The sequence below is a fragment of the Apis laboriosa genome, unplaced genomic scaffold (assembly GCF_014066325.1).
Source record: "Apis laboriosa isolate Shangri-la unplaced genomic scaffold, ASM1406632v1 scaffold16_cov148, whole genome shotgun sequence".
Taxonomy (NCBI): Eukaryota; Metazoa; Arthropoda; class Insecta; order Hymenoptera; family Apidae; genus Apis; species Apis laboriosa.
The window spans coordinates 2,349,419-2,364,204 of NW_025222129.1; the positions used below are offsets into that span (position 1 = coordinate 2,349,419).

The 14,786-nt window shown below is 29.4% G+C and overlaps 1 protein-coding gene across 2 annotated transcripts; it reads left to right on the forward strand.

Annotated features, from left to right (window-relative positions):
* Positions 1-8,652: 8,652 nt before the first annotated feature.
* Positions 8,653-13,758, forward strand: LOC122711328 (carotenoid isomerooxygenase). 2 transcript variants are annotated; one of them, XM_043930014.1, is made up of 11 exons: positions 8,653-9,001; positions 9,882-10,280; positions 10,474-10,724; positions 11,038-11,184; positions 11,258-11,399; positions 11,579-11,729; positions 11,803-12,032; positions 12,115-12,297; positions 12,389-12,814; positions 12,901-12,999; positions 13,144-13,758. In XM_043930014.1, exons 2-11 carry the CDS (start codon positions 10,161-10,163, stop codon positions 13,312-13,314), a joined length of 1,920 nt encoding a protein of 639 aa, XP_043785949.1. In that variant the 5' UTR covers positions 8,653-9,001; positions 9,882-10,160; the 3' UTR covers positions 13,315-13,758. The 2 variants fall into 2 exon arrangements, with proteins under 2 accessions (XP_043785949.1, XP_043785950.1); XM_043930015.1 differs by lacking the exon at positions 9,882-10,280.
* The last annotated feature ends 1,028 nt before the right edge of the window (positions 13,759-14,786 follow it).

The following is a 14,786-nucleotide window of genomic DNA, read 5'->3' on the forward strand; positions in this document are numbered from 1 at the left end:
TTTTCGAATGACGAGCGAATCGAAATTTCTTGCGATGAAAGAAGGTAATGCATCATGGATTAGTAATTCAAATTCACGGATTAGCACAATGTTTTGCTACGACGCGAAACGTCTAACATCATTTGCATAATTGTAAAAAGAAGTATAGAAATAATGAAGAGAAAATATATCAAGCATATCGATGCGTGACTTGTTTGTTTACCGATCAAACAGATCTTCCTTTCTTGACTTAAAAGGTATTCCAGTGTTGGACGAGTTGTATCTATTCATAAGAAAAATTAACCGAATCGAATATTGAATGACAAAGCATACGTTGAATTTTAACGAATAATTTTTAAATAACAAATATTAAGATGTTCAATATTAATCTGATTTGACTAATCATCGTGATTAATCAATCAAAATATCTCAAGATATCTTATTACAAGAGCTTATTTGCGATTCACGAATCGTTTTGATATTATTATTCAACTTTTCAAGGCGAATCGTCGTGTCATTTCCTTCGAGTCTTCATCTTATCTATATCCCTTTCACTTCACCGGCAAATATATCTTATTGACAAATTAAACATGGAAGTTTTTAGCAAAAACTTTGAGAAGGATAATTGATGCAGGAAAGGGCAATTAAAATATTGAATATATATCCAATCAACATTTCCTTAATAAAAATTCCCTTATAAAAAAAATCCTTGTTTTCATTCAACAAAATGACGAAATCGATCACAGAATAAATTGGATAAATCAGCGAAGAAAAATAAAGAAGGCTTGCATTTAGGTTAGGATAAATGGGGACATTAGTCGAATAGATTACCCGACAAAACGGAAAAATACTCGAACAATAATAAAGTACAGTGGCGATTGATCGATTGCCATTCGATTTACATCAAAGTTATAAATAATAGACCGAATCGAAATTACTCTATGATCGATCGATCTGCATTTTCACATACTATTCTTTGAAATTTGAAACTATCGATGGGATTGTAAACTAATAAAACGTAACGTAAACTTATGATTAATATTATTTATATTCACATAAGCTAGATTTAATTAAATTTTCCATTATTTTCAATTATAATCACGATGATCGAGCCGAACAAGAGGATTGAATTTTAAAAATTCTATGAATTTTCCAAAGTACAAATCCCTACACAAAAGATAAAAAGAAAAAATGTTCGAATCGAAATAAAATTAAATATCAATGTACTTGTGATGCTAATGTGTATCTATCGATAAGAGGAATAAAAATATTATAGAAAGAAAGTTGTTGTACTGTGAAATGAAATGTGTGCGTATTACAACGAGATTGTTCAGTTGTTCCGAGGAAATAGGTCAATTATATCCGATAAGTAAAAAAAAGGTAAAAATCTTCGAATCAAATGTTTAAATCGAAATAAAATTAAATAGCAATGTGCTTATGTATGTATGTGCTTATCTATCGATAAGAGGAATAAAAATATTATAAAAGAAAGTTGTTGTGCTGCGAAACGGAATGTGTACGTGTTACGACGCGATGCAGATTGTTCAAATGTTTCCGAAGAAATAGGTCAATTGTATCTGATACACTTATCGTGATCTAGAAATCACGAGTTCACGTGTGTGGCACGCGTGTTGAACGAGATCAATCGTCACAATTACATAAATTCGATCGATGTTTAATCGAATGATCGAATCAAAGGATGATCGCTTTTGTTGACTCGTGCTATTTTAAACCGGTGATTTACAAGAATCGATTATACAAGGATTTCTAAATCATTTAATGCTGTTTAGATCTTTCTGGAAATTGAGGAAACTTTATATAAAATTGTACAGAGATTAAAATTTATAATCGATCAGATAAGCAGTGTCTATTTGACTCGAGACAAGAATCCATTCACGAAGAGAATAATGTCTATATTTTAAGATCACAGATATAGATATAGACGTTCCTTTCGATTTAATTTTATTTTTATATTTTTAATTTTAAAAGATTTAATCGAGTAGTAACGATACGATCGTTACAAAAAATTATGTTTTCGATTCTTCTTTTCTGTTACTCTTTGCACAGATTGTATAATACATCGATAAGACGTTCTTCGTTTCTAACGTTTCTAATAAATAATTAGTTACTTATTATAAGTGTAACAATGGGTGGAAACCATTTCACTTTCTGGACAGTGTCGAGCACGAGTCACGAGATTCGATAAGACTTGACAAAATACTCTCGTGACCTGATGAATGAATCATCAACGACTTCTAAAAATGATACGATCGATAGGAACAGAAATTCTATTGTTGTTTGCTGGTGACGCAACTTTTTTTTTAAGATTCAAGTTTAAATATTGACTCGATAGATTTGAGTTAAGAGGAATAAATGAATTCTTTGGAAGTAAGATTCGAAAAGTGTACAATTTATAGAAAGGAAAATATTTTAAATTTTCTTTTATTTTTTTAAAACAAATTCGGATACGTACAAGATCCGAAAGAAAAAAGTATAATTCGAAATGAAATAAGATCGATATTAATTAGATAATTGGCTCTATGTTAAAGAAGATAAAGTTCAGAAAGTTGATCTAGAAAAGTGAAAGGTAGTAAAGAAAAAAAAAAAAGGCATTAAGAAATTGCGTGAAAAAAGAAAAGAATGAATCGATACACGATACAATTAGAAATTGAAGAGCAAGTATTGAAATAAGTATCTTTAATATTATTATTATATATATAGACAGTATCTGCGGTTAATTGTTAATCTTGTCTATAATTCTTGAAGACCTGTATTATATGCAAAAATTCAAGAAACATTATTATCGAATGATTGCTCGTAAAAAAAATAATTATAACGATAGTAAGAGATTTACTAAGTGTGTAAAGAAATAGGAAACAAAATCCGACAGAGGATAAAAATACAAGGCAAGCGATAAGAAGAATTGAAGAACGCGTAAAAAAGAGTAGTATTTAATTAATCGTTTCTGTTCTGTACCTTCTATGAAACGAACTCTATTCTCAATTACAACTTATACAACTTAACTAACGGCACAGTTGTCACAGAGAAGAAAATAAAGTTTTTACGTCGAGCAGTGTTAATTACAAAGTTCAAGTCTAATAATTCTGGATGTCGATAACAACGATGTACAACATAGATGAAAATTTTTCGTTTCAAGGAAGAAGAGGAACAACAATGTTGATTTGAATAGAAATCGTTTGATTTCCGCCGAGTTTTCATGACGAACCGGCGTGATGATGATAAGTGGCAAAAAGAGAAGTCCGATATAAATATTGTTTATCAGCCGTTGCAGAGGATATCGATATCGCGAGCCAGGGTACCAAGCGAATTATCTTGCTTTCTTCGCTACTCTCGAACGTTTTATTCAGGCACATGATTGATAACGATAGAATGACTAATAACGCAAGATGTGTTATGTGTAATCAAAAAACAAGAGGACAAAAGTGTGGGTTGATATAAAATTTAACAAATAAATTTTGTCTCCTTCAAAAGAAAAAAAAAAGGAATTTACTTTGAAATTTCATCTCAATGAAATTCGATATTTGAAGAAACTCTGTGTAAATCTTTGATAAATGAGAAACGCACTTCTGAAGCGATAAAAATTGTCGAATTTTTATAAGAGTATCGCTGCGATTAATTGTGATAAATATTCTTTTTATAGAAAGGCACGTGAAAGCGATTTCCACTAACATGCACAGAAAATTGCTATATTTAAATATGAACGTCAATTTTCTAGGAACAAAACATTGTTGTCAGAATGTAATTAAAATGTAAATTAAAATGTCCATCATATTACTGTCTTGAATTGTAAAGTTGTTACTGTTATCTATTATATATCATTATAAATATTGTTAAAGAAGAAGTGGATTTAAAAGTAAAAATGCATTGCGATTGAAAACCAAATATTATTTTATAATATTAAAAAATATATAATATTAAAAATTATTATAATATAATATTAAAAATATTATAAAAATATATTAAAAAATATTATTATATAATATTAAAAACTAACGAAAGAAAACCGGATAAATTTCAGCAATTAGAATAAAAAACAAATCTATCTTAAATCTATTTTAAATTCAAATGAGATAGAATTGTTGATGTATAAGTTCATGAAAAAAAGGAAGAAAAAAGAGTATGATTAAGAGAAAGAGGAAGAGGAGGGTAATAAAGAAAAGAAAAGAAAAGAAAAATGTTAAAAGAAAAGAGAATCTTAAAAGAGAAATGAAAAAGAAGAATTATAAAAGAGAAGAGAAATTGATAAAGCAGAAAAGGAAAAGATATTGATAAAGGAAAGGAAAAAGAGGAATTGATAAAAGCAGGAGAGGAAGATTGTAACATGAATTCGTGCAATGCACGAACAAGTTTAAGAAACGTGTGCTAAATCCAATTTATTTAAATTGAATGTCAAATTGATACGAAAGAGACGAATATAAAATTTTTCTAATAAATGAACAATGAATAATAAGAAAAGAAAAGTAGAAAGAGGAATTGATAAAAGAACTAATTTTTTATTGGAGTTGAAAAAAGTTTTGTAAAGTTTAATAACAAGGTTTAATAAAAAAGATTTATTTCAGTTAAATTTTATATAAATTTTATAAATATATAATTAATATTTTTAAAAGTTATTCTCAAGGATTATATATTCTCAAGGATTCTCAAGGATATATATTAAAAATAAAAATAATTATTTTTAAAATAATATTTACTTGCAAAATATTTTCGAGAATTCTTAATCAATAATTTCAATTCTTTTTAATAGATAAAAGAAAGGATAATAGATAGGTAAAGAAGAGAAGAAGAAAAATAAAAGAGAATATGAACATGAACAAGCTATAATTTACATGTTCGATATTATAAAAACCATTAATTATTTAGCATTTGATTATTTAGATGAATTAAGTTAATATACGTGCCTCGATGAAACATATAATTATCATGTTGTTTCATTAACATAATAAAATAAAGATGTTCGATTTATCACCTGTGCTACTCGTCGAATTGGCAATATTTGCCAATCTTTGGATCGAATATTATCGATATCGATAATTCATTGTTTTGAAATTGTTTAAACCGATTTGTTTCATCTGTTCTAAGCAAATATGCTTAGTGCCATAAATTAAGCAATGTTATCGATCGTGTTTTTCTCTTTTTCATTAACTTTTATTTCATTAACTCTTTATGCAAATCTATGCAAATCTGGTATTCCTGATTCGTTAAATATATCGAAGAATATTTCCAATGCTAGTTTTAATAGCATTCGTAATGGCGATCAGTCTTGAGAACTTTTCCAATGAACAGGAGGTAATGAATCATGTGGAAAGCTATTGTCACATGAGCTGTTTCCGTAGAGAAACGCATGCGTCACGAGTGTAGATTAAAATGTCACATGATGTGTGAGAATTCTGTTTTACATTCTTTATGAATAATATAGTGGTACAAATAACCCTCTTCTTTTCGTGTTGTGTAAAAATTTATTTGCGTAAAGTAAACTATATTACAAAGCGGTACAGTTAAATACTTATTGTTAGATTTTCCAATCTCGACTGTGGAGTATATTTAACTTTGATAAATTACAATTCTAATATTAATTTTTATTTTGTACTGGAATTTATCCTTGGGAATTAAAGTGATATTTATGATATAAAATATCATGACCTAATTACGCTATAAATTTTTTAGAATAAAAATATGATAAAAAATATTTAAAAGTTTGATTACTATGTGTTAATAATATAATCAATTTCTAATGTTATTATTATTATAATAATGATAATTGTTGCGAAATTAATTTTTATAATTCCGATAAATATTTTTTGCAATTCTTCTGATAGCTATAATTATATTTACTCTTTATCGATATATTTCCCATTAAAACGAATATAACTATATACGATCTATTTTTTTATTTATTTATCAATATCTGTAATCGAATAAAAAGTAAATAACAATTTTATAATTATACATATATTACAAACAATTTCAAAGTCTAACTTAAAATAAATATGTATAAAAGGGTTAAATTATATAATATTTTCCGACGAGTATCAGATATTTATTTTGCTTGTCAATTTGATAAACTGGTTTGTCGTCGAGATCTCAACAAAGTTAAATTAGATTGACACGTAATTGTGAATTCACACGTTCATTCTCAGTAGAAATGTTACCAGTTTAAAAATAAAATTAACACTCTTTATTTTCGGCAGGACAGATGGCAGATGATTCTTGTTTTCCACAGGATGATTATTTGTCAGTTAAATGTTGCTACATTTTATAACTTTGTAAAATGTATATTGCTGAAAACAATTAGAGATGATATTATGTATAAAAGAAATATATTAAAATGTATATGTTATAAGATATATCTATTTTTCTTTTTTTTTTTGGATCTTTCTTAAAGTTAAGAAGTCTAAAAGATAACAGTCTCAAGGTAATCGATAATGTTTCTTAATTAGAGTATTTAACTAATAATTTTTTCTAATTATTTTGTTTTTGATAACCTAGTTAAAGATATTTTACTTTTTAATTCTCATAATACTCATAATATCGATGTACCAATTATTTTCTATAAAAATAAAAAACAAATTATTGCATTTGTTGTCTGTCCACTATATGTAGAAGTAGTATTGATCGATAAAATCAACTAGTATTGAGAGCATTACGTAATCACTTAAATACATTATGTTAAATACATACTGTGCATCTGAACAGGAAAATATGTTTGAAATGTATTTAAAGAATTATAACACGACGTTGGTGGCAATGTTACGTAAATGATGATCACCAAGAAAAACGCATTTTAAATCCTTCTTGAATCTCGAGTCACGAAATAAATAAAGATGAAACAATAGAATTTCCCGCGCCATTTTTCGATTCTCGAATGTAAGGTAAGTCAATCGAATCGAATCGAATCGTTTATGCGCATTACGTCGATATTGCCATTGTCTCGACTTTGACCTACACACTTTTAAAGAATTGTTAAAAGTATATCTATCGTTGGCTGCTAGACGCCTTAAACTATTTTTAATAGAAAAAAAAAAATAAAATAAAATAAACCGAAAAATAATCAAATCACAATTTTTGATACGAAGAGAAAAATTTATTGTAACGTCAAAAAATTGAGTTATGAAAATTTCAAATTTTTAAAGTGTTATAATTTCGTCTTCTCAAAAATAGATCTGATGAAAGTCGAGTTAGTTGCATTGGCTTTCCACTCGATGGTTAGTTTGCATGACACTAACGCAATTTTATTGCCTTTGTTTGCGGGTGTAGACCATTCACGTGACATACCTCACTCGCGTCGAGCACGTGACTGGCACGTGGACCGAGCATGTATGCACAACTATCCATATCGTCACCTAGACGCAAACTTGCGCGAGAAATACACTATGTGTCATGCAAAACGTGCAAAACGCTTGATCCACTGGTTAGTATGTGCACATTGATATGTACGGAAAGCTTCTACGCCAGATGCGTGCACCCATCAATTTCATGCATCTTTATGCAAACCAAATGTCACTTGCAGATGTATACTTCTGTTTTTGTAAACATGATATGTAATGCACAGAATTGTATTATCATTTATATTATATCCAATTAAAGACATTCGATTAGCATTTTATGTATTTATATATTGAGCACGATTATAACAAATTTCCTACAAAAATTCATTTATTTATTATATTTTAATCTTCTTTGGTTTATCTTTATTGATTTACGTCAATGGTAGAATAAATTCTATTGGAGAAAGTGTAATAATTTTTTTTTTTTCGTGATTGGTGCATGATTATTATATGTAGATAAAATAGATAAATTTGGATAACATAAATTCAATTTCAATATATAAATATAATAAAATTGTTAATAAAACGATAAAAACATTTGTACTAATTTTATACTAAAATCTTATTCTATAACGAGATGATAAAATTCGTTTCTCGAACTTTCTAAAGCGATAAATGGCACTTTCTATATAAATTTTATATAGAAATCTTTATTCCTGATAATCGAGATTTAGAATTGATGATTACATTATCAATTATGTTATCTTGGCCTTGGTACATTTACCTCTAATTTATTTTTCTCTTTCTCGATTATTTGTATTCTTAAACGAGCTCTATATCTTAAATTCCTTTTCGTATGTTCGATAAATAGCCTGTATTAAATGAAAACAAAATTAAAGTATGATATAAAAAAAAAAATTAATTACATATTAATAAACGAGGAATCAAGGTTGCTCCAATCTTTCTTATCTTGTTCATATAATTAATCGTGATTATCCGGAAATGTTAATTATCTTTAAACATTAAATATATCTTTTAGAGATCTAGCATGTATGATTTAATTAAATCTTGCGTTATCGCTTAAACAGATATTCTAAATCAAACGGAAGTTCATCCTTGAGATTAATTCGGTTCGAAAAGAAAAATTATAATGCAATAAAGATTTCAACGTTTATCATTAACCTACAACTGTTTATTGCATGGATGATATTTCTGTGACTATCAAGACTGCAGCAAGCATACGTAACTACATGTATTACGTACAGAATGCTAATTCCTGAAAGAAACGATTGGCAATATTGAAAAGATGATCATAGAATAAATTATTCTTAGGTGCAGTGATTGTCATGTGATTTCTCTTGGATATCAATTCGAGTCGTAAGAAAAGTTCTAAATAATAAATTAAAATGTTTCACATTTGACTAACGTTTCAAATGTTAGAAATCAATAATTTGGTAGGAAAAAAAAAGATATCAGAAGAGAAAAAAGTTTTTCACAATTGTTTTGAAGGTGTACAGACGAGCAGTTTTAGATAATATTTTGCTTAACCTCAACAAGTTCCACGAATAATTTTGGCAATCTGCCATAAGTAACAAAACGTCGAGCATTCGACCAATTGAATAAGTTTTCCGTCAAGTTTGCTGTAAGAACGCGGCAGGATGTCAAAGTTCTTTAAGAACTCAATTGTTATAGAGAAGCCGTCTATCCAGGACCATAGCATCGCCACTTTGTTTCCGGTAATACAGATATGATAATGTTACCTGTCAAAAAGATGGTTGTATCAGTAACATGTTTTTTCAAGATTGATTCCTGAATGTATTGATTCCATTATAGAATAATTCATTACATAAATTATTGATTTTATACCCTTTCATTATCATTATTGTTTATGTTAATCAAAAATCATGAGGATAAAAATATCATTTCAATGAAATTAAATTTATTACCATAAAATGGAAAAATGATGATAATTTTCCTCATAACCGGTATAAATTTAACAATATAATTTATTTTTCATGATCGTAATATTTTCGTAATATTTTAAATTTATTTTCCATTCGAATAATTTTCCATGAAATTGTATTATTACACAATTATAATTATGAAGAATAGAAAATTAATTATCATAACTAAAATTGAAAAACCTTTATTATTCATTTAATTGTTATTATTTCAGCACATTTTCGATCTTTCTTTAATAACAATTCATTAACTATTCTTAAATAAACTAAACACAACATGAATTTCATTTCGACTACCATCTAACGTAAATTCATGGAACTAACTTTATCGTATATACTTATTGTATATTGTATGATCATCGATAATATAGAGATTGACGTTTTCTATAAGATTAATAAAATACAAATATTTTGTTAAAATGTTTGTTTATTTAAAATCATATCATAAATAAATAGGCAAATAAATAAGATTAAAATAATTTTTAATTTCACTAAACACATAGTTTTAACTATAAACTTGACAAAATATTGTTCATTTGACAAAAAAAAAAGCCACGTGTAAATAAATCACATGTGAAAGATGAAATACACGTGACTGACCGTAAGGCTTCGAGCAATCGGTGCTTTTAATTGCATTACGAAAAAACATTTTAAGGTCAACAGATTACCGGAACAATATCATTCGCTCATCGAAGCCCTGAGGGGAACGATGGATTTCACTCACAAGCGAGTCTATCAGATTCTATCGGCCATTCTTGGACCTCTGGAAAGAGAATCAGAAGACGAAAACGAGGAAGAAGATGAAACGTAACAGTGGATTATTGACACGCATTTATTAGTTAATCAAAATCAATTTTGACCGTGAAAAAAGTATCTATATATACGCTATTTTACGTTTCATCGGATTAGATTGGTAGTGTCCGCGAAAATTATCATGAAATCATCTGCATTCAATAGATCACGATCAGAAAATGATTTTTCCACCGTCAAATTGCACGAACTTGATGATTTATTAAATGGGAAGCGAATGAAATTGTCGAAGACGTCGTTTCAAGTAAGTTCTCATCCAAGATCTTGATCTATCATCGCTCAAGAGTTTTCATTAAACTTTCATTAAACTTTCGTTTTATTTCACGAATCGACATTAATTGACAATAATCATTTTCAAAAGTTTTCAAGTATACATTTATTTTGGATTGAAATATATTCGAACACTTTTACATATTAATTTAATTTTTATGTCTTAGCTAAACGACGTTGAAGATTGTTTGAAAAGTAATGAATCGGAAGAAGAGAAGACCAATTATTTTCCGAATTGTGATTCGTCCGTATGGATGAGATCTTGCAAAAATGAAGTGATAGAACCGATTTCTGGTAAGATAACAGGAAAAATACCACATTGGTTGAAAGGAACTTTGCTAAGAAATGGACCAGGTAGTTTACAAGTCGGAGAATACACTTTCAACCATCTGTTCGATAGTTCAGCTTTATTGCATCGGTATGTTTTTATAATAGAATACAATTAAAACTTATAGAGTATTTAAAAAATTTAATCTTTGAAAATTAAAATTAACTGTTCGCAATAATTTTTTAACGATACTTAACTATATAACGTATAACTTTCGTGTGTAACCCAGACCTTGAATCAAATTCCTCGCAATACTAATGAAACAATAATAGCTCAAGTAGTTTCCAGAAACCTTATATATTACATTTACATAGACCATGAACGCAAATAAATGAAACCTCGAATAAAATTGACTAATTTAATTTTAACTTTTTTATATTTTTATATTTTTTCAAAACGATAGATTTGCAATTGCTAACGGAGAAGTAACCTATCAATGCAGATTCGTTCAGACGGACGTATATAAAAAGAACAATGCTGCTCAAAGGATAGTAGTTACTGAATTTGGCACCAAAGCAGTACCAGATCCTTGCAGAAATATTTTTCAAAAGTATCGAATGATATGAGACATTAATACATTAATAAATAAAAATCAATGGAATATCAATGAAATTTTCTTTCAGAGTCGCAGCTGTATTCAAACCCGAGAATGACTCTGATAATTCTATGATATCCATATATCCCTTTTGCGATGAGTATTATACGTTTGCGGAATCGGCAGTGATTCATCGTATCGATCCGAAAACATTGGAAACTACAGGCAAGGTATTGACTTTTATTATTAATGTTGCTTTATATTCGTTACTTTACTAATTATATCGATAATTGTTTTATGTTTGTAATTGTTTCGAATAAACAAATTCATTAATTTTCTAATCTCACGTAAATATAATAATCTCGTAAAATAAATTGTATAAAATAATTTTTTAATTATGCACATATAGGTGAATGTGTCTGATTACGTTGGAATTGTAAATCACACGTCTCATCCTCACGTAATGAACGATGGTACCGTTTATAATTTAGGATTGAGCGTGACATCACGAGGACCGCAATACAATATCATATGCTTTTCACCCAATCAAATTATCATTGGTTAGCATTTGAATTTGCAATTTAATTATTCATCGAAATGTTTCGAGTATTTTATATTAAATATCTTTTTCAGATGACTCAGGTGAAGAAAAAGAATTATCCATGTTTGATCAAGCTACCATTATTGCCAGTGTTCCGTCACGATGGTTGTTGAATCCTTCTTACATGCATACCTTTGGCATCACTGAAAATTATTTCATCATCGTAGAACAACCATTGTCGGTATCTCTGACCACTATAGTATCTTGCAAAATGAAACAACAACCGATGTGTGCAGCTTTAAAGTGGTATGAGAATGAAAATGTAAGTCTGTCCAGGATTTTTTCTTTTTTCTTTTTCATTTCCAACAAATGTGTTAACAAATTATATTTTCCTTTTACCACAGACTCTCATACATTTGATTTCGAGAGAGACAGGATTATTAGAGAGGACGTTTATTTCAGAGGCATTTTTTTACCTTCATATCATAAATCAATTTGAAACACGTGATCGTGATTACGTGGTACTGGATATTTGCTGCTATCGCGATGCAAAAATGTTAGACTGTTTATTCGTAGATGCGATGAAGGTAATACATTATTATTTAATTAAATTATTATTAAAATTAAAATATGATTGAAAGTTGAATCGGTACAATCGGTATTTTTCAATTATTTCAGAATTTGCATAAGAATCCTGATTATGCTAAAATGTTTCGTGGCAGACCTTTGCGATTCATTTTACCAATGAAACGTCCACAGCCGGACGTACCATTGGAATATAATTTGATTACCGCAAAAACAGTGAACCAAGGTCTGGAGTCATTCCAAAATGACTCTGTCACAAGTCAGAATAAATCTGGGTCAGAGTTGGTTAAAACATCGATAAATGATACTAACAAAGACAAAAGGAACGATTACCAGAATATTCTGAGGCGAAGAGCAACTGCTCATAAACTTGCGAATGGTGATATTTTTGTGAAACCGGAACTTCTTTGCGATTTGGGCTGTGAAACGCCACGTCTCAACTACGACTCCTATCTTGGAAGGGAGTATCGATATTTTTATGCCATTTCTAGTGACGTGGACTTAGAAAATCCTGGAACGGTAATTACGCTCTAATTTTAATCTTCGTATAAGTTTTAACAAATTGCGATTGAAATGCAAAATACATATATACTATTTTATTATAGATTATCAAGGTGGATATCTTGGAGAAAACGAGAAAAACTTGGTGCGAGAAAAATGTTTATCCGAGTGAACCGGTTTTCGTACCGGATCCTAATGGCAAGGTAAGGGATCTCGTGACTTGAATCTTTGAAATCTCGTTTCTATTGAGCTTGAAAGCACAAATAAGCGTAAAAGAAAGGAGAGGAAAATACCAAACGTATTAATTTCGTTTATATGCCTATCCGGTTTAACGAATTTATTTTCAGAACGAAGACGACGGCGTGGTTCTTTGCTCTATTGTTTGGTCTGATAAAGAGACACGCGTTGGATTGCTGATTCTAGACAGCGTGACTCTTAGGGAAATCGCTAGAGCCATCTTTGAGACTTCTGGCCCGGTGCCAAAGTGCTTACATGGCTGGTTTACCTTGGACAAGTAAAATAAACTGGGACTTCTAAGAGACGGATATCGGATCTTTGGTTCATCGATGGAAATGAAATATTGATCTGGATGTTATGCGATATGTATTATATCAAATTGTCGATATATTTTTATCATATAATATCTATATTTTTCAGCTCCATTTTGTTGGCTTGATTATTGTCTCGTTAGTAGCTTCGGAATTAAAAACATTGCTCTACGAACGATTCTTTTAGCAATGAAATTGCGATATTAAGAAAAATATATGTTATATGTTTATATAATATATATATATATATATATATATGTATATATTAACTGCACAATATGTATACAATATAATAAATTATTTAATGTTTTCTCCCGATTGTACAGTGTAACTCATATTTGGCGATTAATGTGTCATAAAGCTTCGATGACATGTAACGCAATAAATTTACAATAAAATGGGATGCAGTCGTGAGAATATTTGTCAGATGGAATGTAAAATGCCCTACGAACTTTGTCCTTAAATTAATATTCGCGGATTTTTCGTATTGATTGGAGCGGATACATAAGTTTCTGGTCCTAGATACTTATCATAACGATCAATTAAGATATCATTTTAAATTATGCTACGTTGTCATTAAAATATTCTATTATTATAAACGCCATGTCGCCTCGTCGGATGTTTGATCAGCTAAAACAAAGTTCCGGTAAAGCAATCTAAATTAGACGGATCTTTGCGAAGCTTCGATTCAAACGACAGAATAACAAGACAGATTAGTGTTAATCTCTCTTCCATAAAATAAAAGCTGTAAACAATATGCCGTTCTAAAATTCAATCAAATTTCACAAAGATCCAACTGAGAATATTCTTGCGAATGGATTCAACATGACCTAATAAGTTTTTACGTACTTACAGAATTAACAATAATCATTATAATTAAAATAAATAGGGTTGGCACAACCATAGTCATAAAATTAAATTACACTAAATTAAAAGAGCATTCAACGCGAGCCCCGAATCCGCGAATCTTTTCTTAAATAATAAACTCGAGATAAATCACCCTTGTCGCGGCAGGATACGTCGCGTTCCTTACGACATTACAATACATTAACGATCACGTTTGTAACGACTCGCGTTGCTCGCCATTAAACACAGTCACACGATTCACAGCATATATATTTTTAAAAGACGAAGCCACTCATCGGGTATCCACCGAAGCACCACGTTTAAATACAGAGTTCTCGAGAAGCTTCGACATTTTAGCACAACGTGATAAGCGTCCACGCGCCATTGGAAAAGAGAATGTTCCTCTGAGGATTGATATCACCGAGTCAAAGAGTCGCCATTGACAAATCACAACCATTCATTTACAGATACGCACGTGGTAACTTTCATTCTCTTTTTTTCCCTATTATTATACTATACTATCTTATTCTATGTGACTATAAAATACGAAGAGGAAATCGCGCACGTGAAAAAAAAAAAAATCTAGCTAATAGGAG